Genomic DNA, 26,200 nt, shown 5'->3' with positions numbered 1-26,200 from the left:
GGCATATGGTTTACATCATTTTCATGCTCATCAAACCATTCAGTGACACTTGTGGATGACAATGACTACTCTGTGGATGACAATGACAACTCTGAGCATTGTCATCCTAAGGGGTCATATCCATGGTAGCCAAATAATGGCCAAAATAATGGCCTGCTCAGGATTTTCATACATGACCCTAATCATGATGGGATGTTAATTGATTAATTAACTCAGGAACCACACCTGTGTGGAAGCACCTGCTATCAATATAATTTGTATCCCCCATTTACTTAAGTGTTTCCATTATTTTGGCAGTTACCTACCTGTATGTAATGCCACTGCACTGCTGGCAAGGGGCTTGTGCGTATTCTCAGAGCTGCGACATTCATAAACATTATAAGTTGGCCATGATATCCCTCTATTTACACTTAAGCACAGAGAGCAGAGTGAGAGAGAGAGCGGGGTAGGTAGAGGTCGGGAGTGAGTGTGTGTCGGGTGCCCCGAGGGTCAGCTGGGCTGAAATGGACGGATAAAGAGAAAGATGAAAAGGAGAGATGGAGAAGGACGGACACTGGGGCCTTCTCTCCACAGGCCTGGCCAGGCAGGCAGGCACAAAGCTCTGTTTTGACTCAAATGCACTTCAGCTCAGACAGATGTACAACCTTTGAGTGGTGGAGATCACCTGAGGGAGCATGGAGGGTGGCGGGAGGGAGGGAAAGCTGAAAAGAGAGAGGTTTATAGAGAATAATAGGTAGACGCTTTTTGTTTGTCTACCTCCCTCTTGTCAGAATGTCCTCCTGTGACTCCAGCCTCCTATCTTTACATGAGTTTGTCTTTTCATCCTTTTATATCCACCTCTTTCTTTCTTTCTGTCTGGGTGTCTCCACGTCACCCCCCCCCCCCCCCTCTCTCCTTATGCCTCTGTTTAGGTTTTCACTTAGCATATTCCATTTGCTGTCTGTTACCCTGAGGGATGAATCAATTTTCCTTCGAAAACGGAACCTCATTTGTTTAGCGTGGGGTAAAAAAATCTTATTCGTCATCTTATCTGCCATCAGCACTTTTTCTGTTATGATTAGTAATATTCAGAGGAGCAAAGAAAAAGAAAAGCTACTTCAAAAAAGCTCAGAGCTATTTGCCAAACACAAATCAGAGATGCGAGACTTTATTTTTTTCTTCATCATCCGGGAGGCGTACGCTAGGGAGCTCTGGTTTTAACAGTCCATCAACCTCCAATCTCTCCTTTTGAGCACAATAAACATTTGTAAATAAAGAAGATGTGGCTAGGAATACATAAACAGAGTAGTACTGGTGTTTCTTTCATAAAGATGCTTTCCGGTCTGTGATGAAGCCCTTTTGAGGATTTCATGCTTAATGCCATGAGGACTTTCATTCATTTAATTCTCCTCATGTTTTAATGTGTCTATTATTGTACGTCTAACCTGCTCAAAATCATTTGGGCTATGTATTGTACGTTCTACTTTGAAGAACTGTATTTCAGCTGTATTTAGGTGTATAGCACCATGTATTTGTGTGACATATCCTGAGTGTACAAAACATTAAGGACACCTAATATTGAGTTGCTCTCAGAACAGCCTGAATTCGTTGGGGAATGGACTCTACAAGGTGTCGAAAGCGTTCCACAGGGATGCTGTCCCATTTTGACTCCAATGCTTCCCACAGTTGTATGAACTTGACTGGATGTCCTTTCGGTGGTGGACCATTCCTGAAACTGTTGAATGTGAAAAACCCAGCAGCTTTGCAGATCTTGACAAAACCGGTGAGCCTGGCACCTAATACCATACCCCGTTCAAAGACACTTACATCTTTTGTCTTGCCCATTCACCCTTTGAATGCCAGACATACACAATCCATGTCTCAATTGTCTCAATGCTTAAAAATCTTTCTTTAAACCTGTCTCCTACCCTTTATCTACACTGATTGAAGTGAATTTAACAAGTGACATCAATATGGGATTATAGCTTTCACCTGAATTCCCCTGGTCAGTATATGTCATGGAAAGAGCAGGTGTCCTTAATGTTTTGTACACTCAGTCTATGTACAGAATGTTTAATGAAGTTTGGGTATTCCAGGTCTCCTGTAAAAAAAATCTGAATAAATGTAGCATTGAGATAAACAATAACAGTTGATCTTTCATTGTATTCCCATAAAACTCCCTCAAGGTAAAGTAGAGATCAGACAATTACCTTACCCCTCCCCAGTCTTCAGATAATGAATACAATCACATCCACTAATCATTAACTAGTACATTTTGTTCCACAACATACAGTACCAGTCAAAGGTTCGGACACACCTACTCATTCATGGACCTCCGTGTAGTCTTGCTTTGGCTTTCTCATTTGCCTAGTTGACACACACTGCCTTTGCATCAAGGTCTATGTATGAAGAACATTCTCATTTTTCCTATTTTCTACATTGTAAAATAATTGTGAAGACATTACAAATATGGAATCACATAGTAACCAAAAAAGTGCAAAATAAATACAAATATACAAAAAAATGACATTTTATATTTGAGTTTCTTCAAAGTAGCCACCCTTTGCCTTGATGATAGCTTTGCACACTCTTGGCATTCTCTCAACCAGCTTCATGAGGTAGTCACCTGGAATGCATTTAAATTAACAGCTTGTTAAAAGTTCATTTGTGGAATCTCTTTCCTTCTTAATGTGTTTGAGCCAATCAGTTGTGTTGTGACACAGCCCTATTTGGTAAAATACCAAGTCCATGTTATGGCAAGAACAGCTCAAATAAGCAAAGAGAAACAACAGTCCATCATTACTTTAGGACATGGTGGTCAGTCAATCTGAAAAATGTCAAGAACTTATAAAGTTTCTTCAAGTGCTGTCACAAAAAACATCAAGCACCCTGATGAAACTGGTTCTCATGAGGACCACCACAGGAAAGGAAGGCCCAGAGTTACCTCTGCTGCAGAGGATAAGTTCGTTAGTGATACCAGCCTCAGAAATTGCAGCCCAAATAACTGCTTCACAGAGTTCAAGTAACAGACACATCTCACCATCAAATGTTCAGAGGAGACTGTGAATGAGGTCTTCATTGTCAAATTGCTGTAAAGAAACTACTACTAAAGGACACCAATAATAAGAAGATACTTTCTTGGGCCAAGAAACATGAGCAATGGACATTAGACCGGTTGAAATCTGTCCGTTGGTCTGATGAGTCCAAATTTTAGTGGGACTATCATTTGATTTGAAACAGGACAATGACACAAAATACACCTCCAGGCTGTGTAAGGGCTCTTTGACCAGGAAGGAGTGATGGAGTGCTGCACCTGGCCTCCACAATCGCCCGACCTCAACCCAATTGAGATGGTTTTCGATGAGTTGGACCACAGAGTGATTGAAAAGCAGCCAACAAGTGCTCAGCATATGTGGGAACTCCTTCATGACTGTTGGAAAAGCATTCCAGGTGAATCTGGTTGAGAGAATGCCAAGAGAGAATGTCAAGAGTGTGCAAAGCTGTCATTAAGGCAAAGCGTGGCTACTTTCAAGAATCTAAAATCTAAAACATATTTTGGTTTGTATAACACTTTTTTGGTTACTACATGTGTTATTTCATAGTTTTGTTGTCTTCGCTATTATTCTACAATGTAGAAAATAGTACAAATAAAGAAAAACCCTTGAATGACAAGGTGTGTCCAAACTTTTGACTGGTACTGTATATCTGGATAGGAAGCATTGACACAGACCCAGGCCAGAAGCCCGTCCCAGCAGGAGGCCAGGCCAGTGTCGGAGACAAGGTTAGCCTCCCTGCTGGTCAGGAAAACAAGACAGAAGGTCGGCCTGTAAGATATCATATTGGTTCATTAACCTTCATGTGCCTTACATTCAGAAACAAACGGGTCAGTTTGGTCAAACAGGTGTTTCTAATGACCTGGTGTGAACTGTGCATGAAGCACATTATTTTCCTGCAGTATTCATCAATTCGTTTTTTAGGTGGACAGATACATTTTGAAAAGACCATGTGCTTCAAGTTTAGTTAAAAATCAGGTTGCTTTTGTTTATGTAAGGCAAGCCAGGCTCTTAAATGTAAGAACTCTTCCCAATTTTCTCCCTGAACTTCACCTTTTTAGTATAACAACACTGTGATATTTTACAGGTCATGTCTCAGTGCTCGTCCATGTCTGAGAAAACAGACTTTACTTTATACAAGTTCATGTCCACCTGAGAATGACAGTGCTCCATAAATGGCCAGAGGAAAACGGTAAATAAATCATTGAAAAGACTGGGGCTAAGAGCTTGCTGCAGAAAGTGGAGATTACTCATTCTTGGACTAACAAGAACGGACAACTTGTGTCCCAACAGGCCTTAATGGAACCGGGTTACATCATGCTTTTCAATTAAGCAGACAGAATTTACTGCGGCAGAAGTTGGGGTGTCTCCACGGGACGTGGGTGGTTTTGAGGCATGCATTACACAAATGGCTATTTCTAGGCTCAAGGTCTTGTCATAGGACACTTGAACCTTGAAAAGTGAGTTTTAAACTCGTGGTAAACTTTTGGTTTGAGAGACTTGTTCTCAATGTATTCTATACAGCCACAAAAATCAGCGGAATGAGCAAAGAATGTCATGTGGCCTCGCAAATAACTTGAATACTTTTGTATAACACATTTGAAATAATTCAACTAAAGTTAGGCTGTCCCATACCTTGTTTTTTTGCCAGTCTAAAGCTGTTTGGCTTTAATTAGCAATACCCTTGTAGGCAGGCTTGAAGAGGTTTTTCGAGAGCATCGTTAGATGCATTAGGAGTGACCCTGAAGTGCCCGATTAATCTAGTAGAAAATGACTTGAGTATGGCCAAGATCAAAGTCAAGCACCTGCATTAGCACCCCTTGAGTCAGACTGATCCACTCCCACTTGACGACCTTTAAGTCCCCACAACCCACGGAATGTTCAAAGGTAATGACGACGACGACGACAAATTCCACCAAAGAGCCCCTTGTCAATTCGATGATTGTGACTGGTGTGTGCAGGTGGCTACTTATACGCAAAAGATAAGCCTCTCCAGCTTTGTGACATGTTTTAATGCTACTAATGGAGATAATTGAAATGATTGAGCTATTATTCATTTCCTGACACGCCCTTTGACTTGTATGGTAGTGTCATCAGTGTAATGAAACCTACAGTATGTTCATAGATAGGTATCTCTCACCAAAATTGCATAACTTAGGGGCATACACTAAGTATACCAAACATCAAGAACACCATGGACTCTATAAGGTGTCGAAAGCGTTTCACAGGGATGCTGGCCCATGTTGACTCCAGTGTGAAAAACCTAGCAGCATTGCAGTTCTTGACACACTCAAATTGGTGCACCTGGCACCTACTACCATACCCCTTTCAAAGGCACTTAATCATTTTGTTTTGCCCTATGTCTCAGTTGTCTCCAGGCTTAAACATAATTTGTTAATATGTCTCCTCCTCTTCCTCTACACTGATTGAAATTAATTAAACAAGTTACATCGATAAGGGATCATAGCTTTCAGCTGGATTCACCTGGCCAGTCTATGTCATGGAAAGAGCAGGTGTTCCTAATGCTTTTTTACACTCAGTGTATACTGTTGTATACAGTGTATACTGGGTATTGGAATGTTTAGGCCTTGGAATTTGCTTGTAAAAGGCCTTGTCTGGCATGTCCATGTAGGAGATTAGTTGGTTGACTTTTTGTTTGTATTCTCCAACCTTTTGGGGCCATTAACAAGTAAAATTATTGTTGTCAGGAGATGTGACAAGACATTAGCATTTTCGATCATTAAAGCAACTAATTGTACCCCCAATTTTGCAACCTGAGGTTGTTACATAGGACACTGCATGATGTCTGGGAGCACCAAGCAGAAAACCACTGTCCCTATCTCTCCGAATTGATAATGATTCATTTATAGGGGGTGTGTTTACTTTAATAAAAAAAAATACTGTGCCATCCTGGCCACCATGTTATCTATCATTTTCACAGTGCAATCCCAGTCCCTTTGTGGCTTCAGCAGATGTTTTCGCACTCGCTATTGGACCGTAAAGCTTCACATCCATCTTGTTAGCAGCCAGACCTGGGTCATTTTTTGCTAAACACCACGTCAGCGCTCTTTATCGTCTTAAATCATGCTCAGTACTGTACAAATACTGATTCTCCCCCTCTGTGAATTAAGCAGAGACATTTTGAGAATTATCCTCCACCGAAAGATCAATTTCTTCAAAGACAGTCGATTCAATCTTTTTAATTACAATCATAAATAACTTGTCATTATCTGTTCCATTTTTGGTGCTGAACGAGACTGGGATTTAGAATTGAGGGGAGTGCCAATACAAGACTCTTCTTTTGTCCAGCAGATTTATATTATAATGTGCATAGTCGCCACAGTTTTTACAGTCATTCAGAGGCTTGTGGTTGTTTGAAAAACGCACATATTGCAAAAGCTATCTATCTGGACAGATTTATAGAAGACAGGGACAATCTGACAATATTGATGAAATACCTCAGTCTACGGACGCGTTTAGAAGAGGGTGTAATGAAAATCCATAATGGGAAGTCTGAATAATCTGTGTCTGTTCAATTAGGCCTGATGGAATTTCCCTACAAATGACTACTTTTTGCCCTGATGGAAATAACCAACTGCCACGCTCCACCTGTTACTCAACTGCCCGGGAACCGGAAAGAAATGCCCAATTCTGCTGATTTAGGAAACATGAATGGGTCAAACATCTCAGACAAGAGTATGGGATGATGAGGGTTCTTTTTACACCCATGCACAAATAAGGTTACAGAACTTCTGATACACTTAAAACGGCTGTCTCAGGCACTTTTATAATTCTTCCATGTATTCTTCCCCTCAAAAGGAGTTCACCTGATGTTGAAGTCAGCGGGATTTTGAAAGCCTCTATTTATTGAAAAAAGTACTTCTGCAGCACAATTGAGTGTTCCGAGTCTTCTGTATTGTAGCCTGGGTCTTGGCGTCTACAGAACTTGCCGGTGAACTAAACTGAATAGTGTTCTCGCTCCTGGCCCCCTATGCTGCCTTGTTCACCTCCTGCATTGCTTTTTGCAAGCATAGTGATCTCAGGCTCTGCAATTTTACAATAGCCACTTCGCCCTCACTGCATGCCTTGCTCTGGCAGTCCAAGACAGCTGAGCCAGCTATTTGCTTCACGAGCAATTTGAGCACTCAGTCAATGTTTAGTTTTTTCTTTCGGGCTGTGCTTCTTTGAAGTACAACCTGAGATACAGAGTAGAGTAGAGAAACTTGCAGAGAAACAAAGTAATGTGAGGAATTTGTATTAAGACCCTACATCACGACACAGAAAAGTAGTTCCTAGTGGATTTGAAATGCAAATCCATGCAAAGTAGTATGGTGAAAAGGAGTAAAAAAAAAGATGTGATATGTCTGTGTGGTGCTTACGAATATTCTTGGTCTAGACTTATTCTGTTCCTTGCTGGATTTAAAAAGCAAGCGTAGTCTGGCCACTGCAACTCGGGGGAATGATAAAATAAAGAACAGGATATTATTTGTCTGGGTTCTACTCTGACTCTGAACTTCAGACTGGGAACATTGGTTTAAGTTTATCACTGTTGTGAATCTATGTTAGTAAGGCGTACAAATACATACAGTACCAACAAACAAATCAGTTTTTAATGGACATTCTTATTGGTTTACGTGGGTGGAATTATATTATCTCCCTCTTCTCTTTACAGAAGCAAATGCACTTAATTCCTTCATGCACTTAGGCTGTGTTTACACAGGCAATTCTGATATTTTTCCACTATTGGTCTTCTGACCAATCAGATCAGATCGTTTGCCAATAATTGGGTAAAAGAACAGAATTAGGCTGCCTGTGTATACTCAGCCTTAGTTTTCTGAGGAATTTTCTCATTCCGTATTATGGATATGCACTATTCAAACTATATTCTTCTTGAGTGTCTGAAGACTGCAAAGTGTAGAAAGTTACGTATGCAACATAAGCTAGTCTACAGGCTTCTTCTGGCTATGGGTGAAAAGATAATCCTTTCCTACAACGTGGTCACTTTTACAGAGCGAGAGCACCCTGCACCACTCCTTTACAAACAGAAATAATGGATTTTGTTTAGGGCTTTTTTCCGTCACACTAGAGAGTCTTTCTATTTTCCACTCTTACTATCAAGTTGAGCACATCAGCACAACTGTGCATGCTGGTGAGAATGGCGAGAGAAATCGCTGTTCACAGTATAATGGGAATATATGGATACATTAACTTCCATGATCACGACTGAATCTGCAGCGAAGAAAGTTGACACAGCCATACCACGTGATAATAGCATACGATTGTGCGATTGTAAAATGAGGTATGTGCTTGTGTTTGGGTGCCTACATAGGAAGGCAATTATTTTAATTGAATTTCCCACTATTTAAACTATAGCTAATTGCACCAGCTGACATGTAATGGATATAGAATAGAATGATAAACTGATGGTTCTATCTCCATCTATAGAGTGTGGACACTTGGCTGACATATTGTCTGGTGCAATCAACTTGAACATTTTGAGGATCTATGTCTTATTATGTGTTATTATGTCCTGGGGGAATATGCAAAATGTCCTGCTGTATCAGATGAAAAACATCAAATGTTCAAATCCAATAGAGCCCCACATTGGAGGTGTCATAATACCCATAAAACCTAGTGGTCAAACACAATACACTTCACAAAATTGGCCATTTAAAGAAATGTAGACAATTTATTAATGACTCCACTTAGCTAACATTAGATAATTAATCCAGAGATACTTATCTTCGCCTCGATTCAGCAGTCTCGTCCAGATCATCATGGCATTTGTCGTTCTTTATGATAGCCACATTAGCAGCTAATTGGCATTACATTTTGGGGGGGGGGGGGGGGTAAACACAGGCAAATAAATTGATAAAAGTCACCTTGTCTTAGACAGATTTACACAGTTATCAAAACATCATGCCAGGGTAAACCTACATGAAACACAGCCCTTATTTTAAGTGTTTCTAAAATCCCTGATGTGAAAAATGAACGGTGGAAAAATGATTGGAACACTTTCCCCGTTTGACCGATAGGTTTTATGGGTATTATGACTCATAATGTGGTACTGTATGCTATACGTGGTATCAAAACTACACTATGACTCCTGTACCATTTTATCTGCTTCTCTTTAATCTTTTATCACCCTTCATCTCCTACCGTTTTCCAATTCCAATTTCAAATCAGACAACCTTAATTCAAACACCCATATCACATATGACTTAAGTCATCTCTGAGTTAATCAAAACAGAGGGAGAAAGAGATCCAAGGGGGGAAAAGTACAATATGCAAACTAGGGCCCTCATTCATTGGACAAGTAGATTTCGGGTACGAACATCATTATGCTAGCGGTTCGCCTTTCATGCAAATTACTTTCTCTCTTTAAGCCAGGAAAGTTCATTGCTAATAGCATTTCCCATCAAGTCCGTGGCTCATCCAAATGCTAATATCTCTGCCAGTGGATCCTTCACCTCGCAGCCCTGATGCTTCATGACTGGCAATTACAACAATTTTACTTTTCCCCCTTTATGGAATTAGCCATTATCTCCTCCTGGAGCAAGCTACCAGAAACAGATGCTAACCAATCTCCTAGCACAGGCCACTAGAGCTCAAATGAACTAAATGAACAGTCACTTTATATGTATTACTTAGCAGTGTCTTCATCAGGTGATTAGTTTATGTATCTATTGCAGCCTTGTGTGGCATCTGTAGCATCTCGGCAAGAGGTATACAAGGTGGGATAGAGAATGTCGAAAGCTCCTAGCTACGCCGACAGATTGAACTCAGATTGGAATTTTTGGTGGTATCAAACACCAAATAAAGAACCTGGCAGAGGAATTTCCCAAATAAATCTTGGCGTGCAAATACAGACATACTGTATTCTCCAAGGGAGATACAGAACCATGTCAGAGATACGTAGAGTATTTTTGGAACAAGGCAGAAAGAAAATGGTATCTCTATGGCTTTTTGTGTTATGTATTATGCATTGAAATGTAACCTCGTAAAAGTACACTACCCTTACATGGTCCTCAAACTATACCCACCACCCTGCCCTCTAATGTAAAAGTTCACCCTTGCGCCCCAGCTCAGTAGACTACATGAATAAGACATGAGGCCTCCAAAATAAGTTGCGTTGCAACTTTGACAATGTTTGAATTTGGCTGGTTGTGCTGGTTATAATACACATTCTAGAGAAAAGGGATAAAGCCCCCGAAAAATAACTATTTGGTGAATATTCTCATTCAGGTAGAAATTGGCAGGTCTGTTGAGGATTTGTGTGGATGGGGATGTGAAAGTGTGTGTATGCCTGGGTCTTTGCATGAGTGAGTGAGAGACATACTCTCCTCTGTCTTGACCAGAGAGCATCACTTTATTGCAACACAGGAAGGGCTTTTTGCTGCGGCATATGCTGTTTCGCTCACCTTCAAACTGGTGATGGGATACAAGGAGGGGTAGGTATAGCTAGGGACAAAGTGGAATGGAATGGTAATATACATGCTAATGCCTTGGCATTGGAGCTGAGAGGCACAGGTTCAGTGAAGCAGATGCTGTGACACTCATTTCCTTCGCCAGTCTGTGTGTGTGTGTGTGTGTGTGTGTGTTTGTGTGTGTGTGTGTGTGTGTGCACGTGCATGTTATTGTGTTTCTACACACATACATAAACACACATACATAAACACAAACACACACGTGAAGACACATAGCGTTAACAGGGGAGAGATTGCATGAGAATCTGCCACCTTTCCTTTTCAAAGGGCCCTTGGGGACCGTGCCAGGGGCCTTTTGTTCATCTCGGTGGTGGTGATAAGGAAGAGAGGACAAGGCGCTTCAGAGAGAATATACAGAGCTGGCTCTTTTCTATAGGTGGGGAGCTGTTGTGTAATTGTGGGGGATAATGGAGCACACCTCATTCAGAGTGTCAAGGGATTTTAGAGCCAATTCTCCATTCAGAGCATAACAAGTCTCTGCTTTAGAGAGATAGGTCTACAAGTACAATGTATTTTTGAGTCCGGGGCCAGTAAGCATTTGCGTTTGAATAAGATGTGTGTAATCAAGATAAACATTTGCTTTTTATATGTATGGTATGTGGCAGTGGTTATGACTGTGGTATCAGCAGATAACTTTAGATTTGAGACCAATTTTTGTTGTCAGTATTCAAAGTATCTCAAGCAACTGCAAGTATTACAAAGTTACAACAAAATATAGGAATCTCGCCTCCTGAATGGCGCAGTGGTCTAAGGCACTGCATCGCAGTGCCTTAGACCGCTGGAGATTCTGGGTTCTAGTCCAGGCTCTGTCGCAGCCGGCCGTGACCGGGAGGCTCGTGGGGCGGCACACAATTGGCCCAGTGTCGTCCGGGTTAGGCCGGCAGGGATATCCTTGTCTCATTGCGCACTAGCGACTCCTGTGGCGGGCCGGGCAAAGTGCACGCTGACACAGTCGCCAGGTGTACAGTGTTTCCTCCGACACATTGGTGCGGCTAGCTTTGGGGTTGGATGGGCATTGTGTCAAGAAGCAGTGTGGTTTGGTTGGGTTGTGTTTCGGAGGACATGGCTCTCGGCCTTCGCCTCTCCCGTGTCTATACGGGAGTTGCAGCAATGAGACAAGTCTGTAACTACTACCAATTGGATACCATGAAATTAGGGAGAAAAAAGGGTTGAAACATTTTTTATAAAATAAAATATAGGAATCTCACTTACTTAGGTTATGGTAAAACTATAAAAAAATCTAAAGTATGATATTTCATGAACAATATGATGAAATTAGCAACTAGTTTTAAACCTGATTCAAAGAGTCATACCTTTTTCTCCAGTTAAGTGAATATTAAAGCAAGAGCAGATAAGTAAAATTAAATCTGAATTGAATAGCACTCAGCATTCCATTAGAACACCAAGAGCCTGCAATGGAAAACTACTTTGCATAACTCAACCAGCATCTTAATTATTGTGTCAGGAAACTGTAAGAAATGTGTTAATTGATTTAGAAAATCCATATTTGGCTAAGTCGCTAATGGAGTAAGACCAATTAAGTCAGTAAATTCAACATGAGTGGAATACTGTGGCAAAACCTAAGATTCAACAATAAAGTGTGAGAAAAAGAAAAGAAACAGGACAGACAGACAGGACAGACAGACCAGACATAGAAACAAAGAAAGTCTCGCTTACCTGGTAAGTTGAAGAAACTGAGAGTTAAAGGAAGAGGAGTTAGCATTTTGGTTGTGGAGAAAGCAGCACCTACCACGTAAAACAGTGAGTCTCGTAGTAGCACTCAGCTCTCCAACAGTGTTGGAGGCAACACACTCGTATATGGCTTCGTCTCGGGGCGTACGCAAGGGCTGAATTCTCAACACTGAGCCAGAGCCGTCATCGAAATCAATCACCTGCAGGTGCGAGAAACAAGATATGTTAAAGGAGTTTTTTTGTTCACAATCAGTGACGGAAGTTTGCACAGTGCAATTCCAACCACTCCTGCAGAAAAGTATAAACACATTTGTCCTACAACACTGATGGTGCAAAACACACTGTGCTTCCCATCAGAAAACAATGGAAGCTGCTAGTATACCCTAACATCAGCTCCTTATTTGAGTGAGTGTTTGGCTCTTTTCTCAGTTGTCTATAAAGACCATCCATCCTTCACTTCCTCTCCTGAAAGATGTGTCCAGGTGAAAGCCAGCCTGAAGCAAGCTTCCACCAAATTGGTTTTCCCCTGTCATGTATTTTCAATTAAGAGCAGGTGAAGGGGGGAGACAAGGAGAGGATGGATTGTTTGAGGAAGAGATACCACATCTGTAGTATGTACAGTTGAAGTCGAAAGTTTACATACACCTTAGCCAATTACATTTAAACTCAGTTTTTCACAATTCCTGACATTTAATCCTCGTAGAAATTCCTGTCTTAGGTCAGTTCGGATCACCACTTTATATTAAGAATGTGAAATGTCAGAATAATAGTAGAGAGAATGATTTATTTCAGCTTTTATTTCTTTCATCACATTCCCAGTGGGTCAGAAGTTGACATACACTCCATTAGTATTTGGTAGCATTGCCTTTAAATCGCTACACTTGGGTCAAACTTTTTGGGTAGCCTTCCAATAGCTTCCCACAATAAGTTGGGTGAATTTTGGCCCATTCTTCGTGACAGAGCTGGTGTAACTGAGTCAGGTTTGTAGGCCTCCTTGCACGCACACGCTTTTTTAGTTCTGCCCACACATTTTCTATAAGATTGAGGTCAGAGCTTTGTGACGGCCACTCCAATACCTTGACTTTGCTGTCCTTAAGCGATTTTGCCACAACATTGGAAGCATGCTTGGGGTCATTGTCCATTTGGAAGACCTATTTGCGACCAAGCTTTAACTTCCTGACTGATGATGTCTTGAGATGTTGCTTCAATATATCCACAGAATTTTCCTGCCTCATAATGCCATCTATTTTGTGAAGTGCACCAGTCCCTGCTGCAGCAAAGCACCCCCACAACATGATGCTGCCACCCCCGTGTTTCACGGTTGGGATGGTGTTCTTCGGCTTGCAAGCATCCCCCTTTTTCCTCCAAACATAACGATGGTCATTATGGCCATTTTTGTTTCATCAGACCAGAGGACATTTCTCCAAAAAGTATGATATTTTTCCCGATTTTCAATTGAAAAGCGTAGTCTGGCTTTTTTTATGGCGGATTTGGAGCAGTAGCTTCTTCCTTGCTGAGCGGCCTTTCAGGTTATGTTGATATAGGACTCATTTTCCTGTGGATATAGATACCTTTTGTACCTGTTTCCTCCAGCATCTTCACAAGGGCCTTTGCTGTTGTTCTGGAATTGATTTGCACTTTTCGCACCAAAGTACGTTAATCTCTAGGAGACAGAACGTCTCCTTCCTGAGCAGTATGACAGCTGTGTGGTCCCATGGTGTTTATACTTGCATACTATTGTTTGTACAGATGAACGTGGTACCTTCAGGCGTTTGGAAATTGCTACTAAGGATGAACCAGACTTGTGGAGGTCTACAATTTTTTTTCTGAGGTCTTGGCTGATTTATTTGGATTTTCCCATGATGTCAAGCAAAGAGGCACTAAGTTTGAAGGCAGGCCTTGAAATACATCCACAGGTACACCTCCAATTGACTCAAATTATGTCAATTAGCCTATCAGAAGCTTCTAATGCCATGACATAATTTTCTGGAATTTTCCAAGCTGTTTATAGGCACAGTCAATTTAGTGTATGTAAACTTCTGACACACTGGAATTGTGATACAGTGAATTATAAGTGAAATAATCTGTCTGTAAACAATTGTTGGAAAAGTGACTTGTGTCATGCACAAAGTAGACATCCTAACCGACTTGCCAAAACTATAGTTTGGGGAGTGGTTGAAAAACAAGTTTTAATGACTCCAACCTAAGTGTATTTAAACTTCCGACTTCAACTGTGGATAATAATGTCATCATTGTGACTATTCATCAAAGTTTTGCATGGCTAGTCATGGCCTTAGACTGTTGTTTGTGCTTATGATTGACTATCCATTGGTATAGTTATTACCAGATCAGTTGTGTTCAGAGAGCCATTATTAGTTATATGCATCTTATTATTATCTAGCGATGTACTGGAAGATTAAATATAATATACACCACATGGCCAAAAGTAAGTATATGGACACTTCCATTCAGCCACATGAGCATTAGTGAGGTAGGGCACTGATGTTGAGTGATTAAGCCTGGCTAGCCATCACTTTTTCAAGTCATCCAAAAGGTGTTCGATGGGGTTGAGGTCAAGACTCTTTGCAGGCCAGTCAAATTCTTCCACACCGATCTTGACAAACCATTTCTGTATGGACCTCGCTTTGTGCACAGGGACAATGTAATCAGGAAAGGGCAATCGCCAAACTTTTGCCACCAGAACCACAGAATCGTCTAGAATGTCATTGTATGCTGTAGCATTAAGATTTACCTTCACTGGAACTTAGGGGCCTAGCCCGAAACATGAAAAACAGCCCCAGACCATTATTCCTCCTCCACCAAACTTTACAGTTGGGACTGTGCATTCGGGGGGTAGCGTTCTCCTTGCAAACTCAGATTGCTCTGTCGTACTGCCAGATGGTAAAGCGTGATTCATCACGCGTTTATACTGCTCCAGAGTCCAAAGTTGGCGAGCTTTACACCACTCCAGCCGACGATTGGCATTGGACATTGTGATCTTAGGCTTGTGTACGGCTGCTTGGCTATGGAAACCCATTTCATGAAGCTCCTGATGGAAAGTTATTGTGCTGACGTTGCTTCCCAGGCAGTTTGGAAATCGGTAGTGAGTGTTGCAACTGAGGACAGGCGTTTTTTACGCTCTACACACTTCAGCACTTGGTGGTCCCGTTCTGTGAGCTTGTGTGGCCAAACACTTCACAGCTGAGCCGTTGTTTCTCCTAGCCGTTTCCACTTCACAATAACAGCACTCACAGTTGACTGGGCAGCTCGAGCAGGGCAGAAATTTGACTAACTGACTTGTTGGAAAGGTGGCATCCTATGACGGTGCCATGTTGAAATTCATTGAGCTCTTTAGTATGGGCCATTCTACTGGTAATGTTTTTCTTTGGAGATTGCATGGCTGCGTGCTTGATTTTGTACACCTGTCAGCAATGGGTGTGGCTGAAACAGACGATTCTACTGATTTGAAGGGGTGTCCGCATCCTTTTGGCCATGTCGTGATAATTCAAAGATGGCTCACAGCTCTCCGACATCAACTTTGGATCCAAAGTATGAGCTGATCTTGTATATCAATTATTGGGAGGATAATCAAAGAGGCCAACTAACTTTAAGAATGGGAAAGTATCCATTGGCCAGAACGAATCGTTTGGACTTTTATGTCTGTTTTATATTGCATGTACATTTTGGTTCGCCCCACTCTTAAAGTTAACAAACTATTAAAAACATTGAAATACTTCAAATGGGACAGAACAATAACAAACAATTAAATGTGGTTAGATAAACAGTGACGAACAATTGTTATCTCCATGACGTGATAGCAGTACAAAAAGACATGACCAATTGTTTTGGACATACAACACGTAAAATGTTCACAAACGGGTGTTTTGTAGCTTTTCCAGCTATCGTTGCATGCTGTATACTCACTGTTTTTAGAAAGCCCTGTATCATAACTCATTTTTAAGCATTTTTAGGTAGGTTTAAAAAAGAAGTTGACTGTTAAGAACCTCTGCATCATATACAGACACACAAGCACAAACACACACGCAGAAAGGCCGGCCTCAACTCTCAGTGGTACAGTTCTGAGCATATCATTTCATGTGTTAGTTGAACAAAACACCTTGACGGGTTCAGTGGCCAAGCGACAAGGGCACATTCGGGCAATCATTGCAAGAGCGCGTGATGATGGTAAGTAAAAGTGCTCCCTTTCCCATTTCAAACTCAAAGAGAAAGAAAATTGGGTTGAGAAAGTCTCAGTGTTTCTGTAAAGGGAAATGGGCTTTGTTAGGGATGAGGAGCCGGCCGCGTGAGTGAGTGGGGGAATAAGGGCGTGGCAAGCAAGCCTCGCAGCGGCGATGGGTGAGTTAGCGAGCTAGTGCATTAGCATTCAGTACGTGCAGCGGCACAAATGTGATGAACTCTGATAAGATTCCATTCCTGCCCGACCTGTGAGACGCCAAAGACTCTCCAAATCCAGATAACCCATTACTGCTGAGTAGTAGTATGGCAAGGAGAGAGGAAGGTGTTTGTTCATATCACACTATGATACACTCCGAAAGGGAATGACACAGAAATGTATAGAAATCTTATCAGTGTTCGAAGAAGGTGTGTTATTTGTCATGGCGATTGAAGAGAAGGACAAATCAAAGCTTGCAGCCAAACAAAACAGCGAGGGGGACATGCATTTAGATAAAGATGCCACGAAGCAAAAGACCTTTGAACTACAGAGATACATCTCCCTCGTTTAGCATAAGCAGCTAAATGCAGCATGATGTTAATATAGGTATCTGGGTCACACCATTTCTTCCCCCTTTTCTTTCTTTCACTCCCCATCATTCTTTCTGTATTTCTTTAATTACAAATATGTCCCAGATCGCGGTGTACTTGCTCATTAAATCTCATGCATGTTAGATGGCTGGGCCAGCATGATTATTAAAGCCTGCTCATGCGTGGTGGCAAAGGCGGGCGTGTGATTTGGGAGATCGGGGGGATGGATTATGCGTTAGGGGTTTGGAGAGGGACGGGAGGGGGGGATGGGGGTACCAAAAGCACTGTTGAGCATTCCCGTTTTGTCGAGCATTTTACATCAGAACAATAGACCTAATACCTCAAATCTCTGGTTGCTGACTTTCTTCCCCTTCTTGTTCCAAACTATCTTGGGGCGTGGGTCTCCCGTTGCTTGGCAGATGAATGATGCCACGCCTCCTTGCACGCCCGTTTGGTCATTGGGGGTTCTCAAAAACTTTGGTGGTGCTGGAGAGAGAGGGAGGGAGAGAGAGAGAGGACATAAATAGTTATCGAAGGTGCTAATCGTTGCAGAGAGCAAGCGATTTATCTTCCTTATGAATGCGCCAAGACCTGAAAGTCACAAAGTTGCAGATTTCAGCACTTGCATGTTATCGCTAAGAGGATTGTCTTTGGAGGTCAAGCCAGACTCCGTTTGGAGATTGCATTGCCTTCTCAATGTGAGTGGAAACATGAGATCTGGTACTTGTAAAATTATGCGAAGTAGGAATACATACAGTACCAGTCAAAAGCTTGGACACACCTAATTATTCAGGGTTTTTTCTTATTTTTTTTACTATTTTCTACATTGTTGAATAATAGTGAAGACATCAAAACTATGAAATAACACAAATGGAATCATGTTGTAACCAAAAAAGTGTTATAGAAATCAAAATATATGTTATATTTGAGATTCTTGAAAGTAGCCACTCTTTGCCTTGATGACAGCTTTGCACACTCTTGGCATTCTCTCAACCAGCTTCATGAGGTAGTCACATGGAATGAATTTCAATGAACAGGTGTTAAAGGTAAATTTGTGGAATTTCTTTCCTTCTTAAATGTGTTTGAGCCAATCAGTTTTGCTATGACAAGATATGGGTGTTATACAGAAGACAGCCCTATTTGGTAAATGACCATGTCCATATTATGGCAGGTGTTGTAAATCAAGTCATCAATTTAGAGTACAATACCATATAGACACTAAATGTTAGAACCACCTTTGGCAGCGATTACAGCTGTGAGTCCTTCTGGTTAAGTCTCTAAGAGCATTCCACACCTGGACTGTGCATCATTTGCTCAAGATTCTTTTCAAAATTCTTCAAGCTCTGTCAAATCGGTTATGGATCATTGCTAGACAACTGTTTTCAGGTCTTGCCATAGATTTCCAAGCCAATTTAATTCAAAAGTCTAACTCAGCCCATGAGGAACATTCACTATCTTCTTGGTAAGCAACTCCAGTGTAGATTTTGCCTTGCGTTTTAGGTTATTATCCCACTGAAAGGTGAATTGATCTCCCAGTGTCTGGTGGAAAGCAGACTGAACCAGGTTTTCCTCTAGGATTTGGCCTGTGCTTAGCTCCATTTGAAAAACTCCCCAGTCCTTAACAATTACAAGCATACTCATAAAATGATACTTGAAAATATGGAGAGTGGTACTCAGTAATGTCTTGTATTGGATTGAACATAACATTTTATATTCAGGACAAAAAGTGAATTGCTTTGCCACATTCTTTGCAGTATTACTTTAGTGCCTTGTTGCAAACAGGATGCATGTTCTGTACAGGCTTCCTTCTTTCACTCTGTCCATTAGGTTAGTATTGTGGAGTAACTACAATGTTGTTGATCCATCCTCAGATTTCCCCTGTCACAGGCATTAAACAATGTAACTTTTTAAAGTTACATAAAGTTTTTAAAGTCACCATTGACCTCATGGTGAAATCCCTGAGCGATTTCCTTCCTCTCTGGCAACTGAGTTATGAAGGATGCCTGTATCTTTGTAGTGACTGGGTGTATAGATACATCATCAGAAGTGTCAATAATAACAATAACTTTGTCATGCTCAAAGGGATATTCAATGTTTGAATCTAAAAATAAGTTCACAGAGTAAGCCCTTTCAGCAGGAAAATAACGTATAACGCAAGGCCAAATCTACACTTGAGTTTCTTACCAAGAAGACAGTGAATGTTCCTGACTGGCCGAGTTTCAGTTTTGGCTTAAATCTGCTTGAAAATCTATGGCAAGACCTGAAAATAGTTGTCCACTTTGACATTACAGAGTATTCTGTGTATATCTTCTACAAAATATGACAATTAAAACCATTTTAACCTCACTTTGTAACACAACAAAATGTGGAAAAAGTCAAGAGGTGTGGCACTACCTGACATATGTTGGATGACATGTCTGCTGAATGTTTGAACGATACATATATCCATTGTTTAGCTGGAAAGGAATGTTTGTCTACAGTATATTTCACTGTGATATGTGGTTGTCTCACCTAGCTATCTTAAGATGAATGCACTAACTGTAAGTCATCATTATTATTATATATATATTTATAAATGTATCATTTGTACAGTTCTTTATTCAAATGTATTTTTTGTTACATTTGACTGTGTAAAACCTAGCAGTACTACATTTAGCAAAAAAACATGATTATTTGTCTCTGAAATGAAACCATCAAGTGATAGATTTTAAACAAATACATGTCTATCATTGACCAACCCCATGCCTATAAGATAGTGAAAAATCACACCAATCGTTTTCATAATTTCTTTACAAAATAAAAGCTAATTGACCAATATTTCTGAAAATTGATATCTAGTGTTTTGGAATGAAACTCTTTAAATTCATTTTTAAAGGTACTGTATGTTTGTTATTGGGGATAAGATTGGATAACAAGTTATTTATTTGTTGTCACATTACTTTGCTGGTGCTTCCTATAGTTGCACAATATTAGTAGTGAATCATGCCATTTAGCAATCATTGGCAAGAGAAACAGTTGCAAAGTTGTCTAAGCTACATAAGTTTAGCCCACTCTACAAAATTGCACAGTAACTATTTTCCTCTCTTGTTGTGTATGAACATGAGTTACTAGTATCCTCAACGTTAGTGACACAAAAGGTCACTGTGAGACGGTCATATTAAATATACTGTATTTACTGTATATATATATAATTCAACGCTCCTACCCACATCCGTCTAGGCAAGCTGTTTCATAACACACAGTGCATTAAGTGTATGTGCTGTTTTACGAGACATACATCTCGTGGCCCCTTGACCCCCATTTTGTCTCTAATGACTGAGCCCAACTTTTTCCAAACATTATAGAGAAACAGAAGGCAGGCGATGATTGATGCTCAACATGGGTCTTTGCAGCTGGCATGCTAACGTTAACACTGAAATTGGACTGAGCTCGCCTCACAAAAAAGAGAAGAGAAGCTCTAACCAGCTCTGCCCCCCCTCCCCCCAACTCAGAATGTTCCAGAACAGGTGTGGCCAAACATCCTTCTGGATAGCTATTGGCTAAGCAAGTTGAGCTAATCAAGGTACTAATGAGCATCTGGTGGTGGGAAATAGGTATACTAGAACAATATTGGAACAAAAGGCTGTACAGACAGTAGACTGTCCAGGAGGAGGGCTGGAGGAAGATTTTATAACCCTTGTTCTAGAATAAAACAACTTTTGAATAACTATCTCACATAATAGCCATGACCACACAGACTTGTCTAACAGTGTGTGGAGAACATATTGCTATTTCACATTTTTTTATCCCTGGAAAACCACCCACTTGGCATTGGGGCTTGTATCCCGCGTAAATGAGAACCGTTCTTGATAAGAGCTCTGGCAAGGATCTGATTGGCCATGCGAGGGTTTTCTAAGCCCTAATTGGTGCTCGCGATTCAGCACAACTAGTCAAGTGTAAAGGCAATAAGGGACAGAAATGTAAAACATGCAGGGGAGGACAGTGAGAATAGGAGATAGGAACAGCGGTTTCTTTGTCCGACCATGGCATGTGTGGACAGCCATGAGAAATTGACAGTTGATGGAATTTCACACTATATGATATAGTTCGTTTTACATTTCCATTGTCACAAGAGTCAGAGAAGGGTAGTTTTAAGAACTGTAAATCCCTACCTTTTTAACTATGCTCATGATCAGCACCTCGTACCCACGTTATCTGGGGATATTGTTTAATTAAACATCCAATTCCACAAAATGAATCGGTTGATTTATTGTTGATCTGTCCAAGGAAAACCCCTATTTTACAAGGAATAAATGTATTGTACATGTACATGCATGGCCCAATGGACACACAACACATTAGGGTTGGGAATTGCCAGGGACCTCATGATACGATATTGTTACAATACTTAGGATACAATTTGTATTGCAATTCTCCTGATTCTATATGTATTGTGATTTAATACTGTGATTTTATTGCAATTTGATGTTCCAAACATATTGCTCACTACATGTCTGCTGCAGAGAGAAGAGAGAGCATGAGAAAATTCAAAATTTACATGATCAGTCAGGGAAATAAAGTGCGGAAAACATATCGGCTCACTATTTAAAAAGAAGATGGAGAACTAAGCTATAGGATGAAAAATATCTGAGTTTTGGCGCATGTATAGCCGACTAGCGCTAGCAACACTACCTAGCAAAAATAGAAATATATTTTTCACAAATATTTTTTTTTACAACGTATCGATATGACATCGTCCAAAATAATAAAGCGATATGTAACTGTATCAATTTTCCCCCATCACTACAACACATGAAAGCAATTGCACCATAAAGAAGAAGTCATCACTCTCAGAAGTGGAGGTGAAATCCTAAGAGGATTAAAATGATAACATCATTATCATCATGATCATGGTTATGACCATTACACATGTTCATTTTGCATCTGTCCTCTTTTATGTAAAAATGCAATGTTAGGGTTTTAATAGCTTAAGTTCGCCAGTCAGCTGCTGAGTCTACCAAGGCAGGCCGTGAGACATACCACCTCAGCCTGAGAAGCAAGATGGGATATGAGGTATGACTCCATCTGTCCCTGTGCCGAACAACTGTTTTCCTTTTATTTGATCACTTCAGTGGTCATTAGGGGCCACACAGCTGCAATAATACTAGGAGCGACTGAATCACTTCTGCTGTGTGTGTGTGTGTGTGTGTGTGTGTGTGTGTGTGTGTGTGTGTGTGTGTGAGAGATCATCAGCAGTACTGAAACTGAACAAATGAACCTGAAGGGTTTATAGAGAAGTGACATGAGACATGTTGCCTGCAATGAAAAGGGCACAACAACAACAGGCTGGCAGATGGCTCTCCATTGTCAAAGGCGACTAGGAAATCACCAAACACACACACACACACACACACACACACACACACACACATAGGTGTGCTGCCGGGACTACAGCACACAATTTGTAAGTGACAGAAAAGATGGCGTAATATATGCGTTGTACAGTATCTTATTGTCTGCTGGGCTGGGGAGTGGTTGCATTGTGGCGTCTGGCTGAACAGGGCTGGATGGGTAATTGATATGCTGTTGGGCTGTTTGCTCGAGGGGCCATCTATTACGGCTCAACGCCTCTCCCTGCGTGGGCTGTGATGGACTATGATGACACGAATGGGGATTCGCAATGGAGGTGAGAGGGAGGGGAAAAGTCATCTCACAATGGGGAATGATTGAGGCGTGACATGGAAGAAATGGTGTTTTCACAGACAAGGGCGCCAGATATCATGATCAAACCCCTATTCAAGTCTGGCTGTGACGCACAACAGCTTTTTGTGGGGATTTGTTGACGGGGATATGTTGACGCAGGTATTGAGGAAGATCACCACAGATCTAGGATCAGATTACCCTAACCTTTACCATTGGGGAGTAAGGGGGGAGCAGAACATACTGTGTCAGATCCAGTGTCTTATAACTACTCCTGTCACTTTTTAAACATGTTTAAACATCTGTTGTTATGCTCATTGAACGAAAAGGGAGATCTCAGGAGAGAGGCAGACGTTGACGCGGGGGTGCCTTTGCTACTGGCTATTGTCAAAATGTACATTTAGATGTAGAGGGGGCACAATAGAAACCAAAGGGATTTTTTAAAATTATTTTTTTAACCTTTATTTAACTAGGCAAGTCAGTTAAGGAACAGTGGGTTAACTGCCTGTTCAGGGGTAGAACGACAGATTTGTACCTTGTCAGCTCGGGAGTTTGAACTTGCAACCTTCAGGTTACTAGTCTAACACTCTAACCACTAGGCTACCCTGCCACCCCATAACTGTGCAATACGTAGAGACTGCACTGCATCTTTGTTTAGAAAGTATCAGTCAAGACGAGGGTGACATCAAATAGTGTGCTGTCATAAAATCTGTTACTAATGCCATTTGGGTGTCTAAAAAAAAAAAAAAAATCCCTACTTAAGAGCTTATGGCCAATGGGTACAACAATGGGAAAAAATTGCTTTAGAGTTAAAAACAAAAACAAATTTGGTCCTTGTCAATCTATGGTCAGAATATTATAGGAGGGGATGATGGCAACAAAAACCGAACAATCTCACACCTCGCTATCCCCTGTCACCACTTTGGAAAGGTGCCTCGGTAGCTTCTTCGCTGGGCTCCCCTTAAATCAACCTAAATTATTGAGGCTAGCTCTGCTAATCCGCTGCTAAGCTGTCGCCCACAAACAAATGAAAAGTGTAAAGCCCGGTGCAAGCTAAAACATTAGTGGTGTTGTGCCCATGCTACCGCCATTCCACTCTGCTGCGGGCCATTATATAACCTTGTACGTATTCACTAAGTTGAATGAAAAAAAAAGCCACGCTTCAAAGCATCCCCCTGCTCCCTTTTTCAATTTAACCAGGGTAGACACAGTATTAATAATTTGGTGACTGAAAAGCCTGTACTCCTCTTAGGAACACTGTGTCCGGGGGTGTAGCAGAGAGACTCCCGACTAGCAGTGGGTTTTTAATGCTGGATCTTAAAGGGGGGGCGTGAGAACATTTTTAACAGAGCAGGTGATCTATGGCAGGATCTTCACCACCTCCTCTGTAGCCTTTTTGTGAGCTTTATTCCTCGTACTGCTAAATGTGATGTTTTTTTATGTCATTGCCTTAATGTCTCAAAGGGGGCAGACACATAAAACATTGCAGGTAGTAAAGGTTTTATTCTAATCTATACAGGTTTCCACCAGACCTCATTAACATAATTTGGTCACATCCATTTTAACCACTCCTCCCCCAGCTAGTTCACATGAAGTAATAGTCTGATCCGCCAATGAGGTCATAGAGGGATCAAAAGTTGGGATGATGTGGAGCATTATGGGAGATTAACCCGAAATATGGCCAACGTTGTTGTAGTGGCAGCTGCTGCACAGAAATCATACGTTGCTTTCTCAATGCTTATTAGCTCAATGGAGACCCCGGTATTAGTGCTTTGAGAGGAGTTGGCAAGAAGTCCCCATTCTTTTGCTTTATTATTGTATTAGGGCTGTGTGATTTAGGACTGCCTTTTAACTATCCTTTCTATAGAAATTGCAGAGGCGGCATGCAACAGGGACGTCATTTTGGCAAAACTATAGGAATCATCCGGAAGTCAGTCTGGTTTTAAACTGATTTGATTTGGAAGAAAGTATATCAGTTCAAAATGGATATTCAAAGCTTCGTGGAAAGAAAGAAATCATTATATTTTTTGCCAAATTCTCCTCAGGGAGTGCTTCTGTTTTATTTTGGGGGGGGGGGGGGGGGTTGTGCTAAAAGTCTCCATTCATTGCCGTTTGTTTGAAATTGGCTTAGTGTCCAGACAAACATAGCCCTGAGACATTCTCTTCAAAATTATCTGAAAGCGGAGCTTCAACACTCGTAATGGCAAAGCTATTGAGCCTTCGCCACAGGTAGTGTTCTAACTGCCAGACCATTTAAGAGTATGAATTAAGAGGTCGAGAAGGGTGCATTAATAAACCCACATTTCTGTTCAGACCTCTTTTCCACACTAGACACCCGGTTCAGGACCGCACCATTTAAAAAATTATACTGAGTTACATATTCAATTTCATTTGCGTGAAAGGGCCCATTTCAGTGTCTGAATTTTGCCCTTGGTGGGTGCGTAGAGCGAAAGTGAGGTGAGGAAAGGGGAAGGCTATAATCAATGTTCCCTCTAAATTTCAGATCTACTGAGTTACAAACCTGAATGTTGCGAAACTTCTGTGCAATTTCCGGAGCACATTTACTGTGAACACTGAGGCTGTACACGTTTTAAGTTAGTTTTAACAGTGGTCAAGTAGGCTACTGGGGCTATTTAATCATAATGTAGGCATACCAGAGTGGCCTACTATCAAGAACAATGGAGAAAATGCATCTCTTATCATTTTAACATGGAAATAGATAGCGTTTAGCCTATAGCAGCAGCCAATGTGTGATGTTCAATGTAGGCCTAGATTCCATGAGGTCAACTGAAAATGTTGTTGTGTTGTTGGATGCAAGAAACTAATTTACAAAAGAAAATGCATTATTATTCCCATACCATTACTACTGAGAATCAGGCAAATGATGCTACCCTCTGCCTATTGTCTGCTTAGCTAATTCAAGCCTGTCTCAAAATGCCCCTTTAAGACAAAAAAATGCACACGTTTTGTGCTCTTGTAAGAAGCAATCACTCCCCCATTGATGACTACAAATGATCAATAACGGTCCTAATAACTCACTAACTAGCAAAGGATATGAACACATGTTGCTACATATAGCTCTTGCATTGATCTCAAAACAAGCGCATGACCGCTCATGCTGTAAAAACAGCCCAGTTCAAAGTGAATGGCAGAGATCCATATATGGCAATGGTCTATATGCATATAGGCCTACTGCAGCTCTGATTGGTTATGGTGCACTAGTCTGTGTAGAGTACGGGCCTGAGTCTTGCCAGTCAATGCAATAGAATCCTACTCAGATGCGTTTTGCCTACAACAAAATATGCATAGTTAGTTTTGCATACTAAGTTTTTCATAGTTCGATTTGTTTCGGTATGTTGCATTGAAAGTGGCTAATATTGGGTTGATTCGATCACAATTCCCACAGGAAAGGGAAACATTGGTAGTGTTAACAAACAGGGAAAACTCTAGAAAGTTGAGCGTGGTTCAATCTCGTGATTCTCTGCACAGGCTGATATTTCTTCTGTGCGGCAGTCCCAGGGAAGCTGCGTGCAGCTTAGAGGGAAC

General features: G+C 41.1%; 1 protein-coding gene across 22 annotated transcripts in view; it reads right to left on the bottom strand.

Annotated features, from left to right (window-relative positions):
- LOC110531736 (receptor-type tyrosine-protein phosphatase delta) overlaps positions 1 to 26,200 on the bottom strand; it is a 614,032-nt gene that overhangs the window by 99,111 nt on the left and 488,721 nt on the right. For all 22 annotated transcript variants that reach the window (XM_090183809.1, XM_090183811.1, XM_090183808.1 and 19 more), the window contains 2 exons: positions 17,316 to 17,461; positions 12,270 to 12,411 (listed from right to left, as the gene is read on the bottom strand). In XM_090183809.1, coding sequence (XP_090039935.1) covers positions 12,270 to 12,411; positions 17,316 to 17,461 — 288 coding nt within the window. The remainder of the gene's footprint in view (positions 1 to 12,269; positions 12,412 to 17,315; positions 17,462 to 26,200) is intronic.

The sequence above is a fragment of the Oncorhynchus mykiss genome, chromosome 9 (assembly GCF_057628025.1).
Source record: "Oncorhynchus mykiss isolate SJ-2025 chromosome 9, ASM5762802v1, whole genome shotgun sequence".
Classification (NCBI taxonomy): domain Eukaryota; kingdom Metazoa; phylum Chordata; class Actinopteri; order Salmoniformes; family Salmonidae; genus Oncorhynchus; species Oncorhynchus mykiss.
This window is presented reverse-complemented; position numbering and strand designations above follow the sequence as displayed.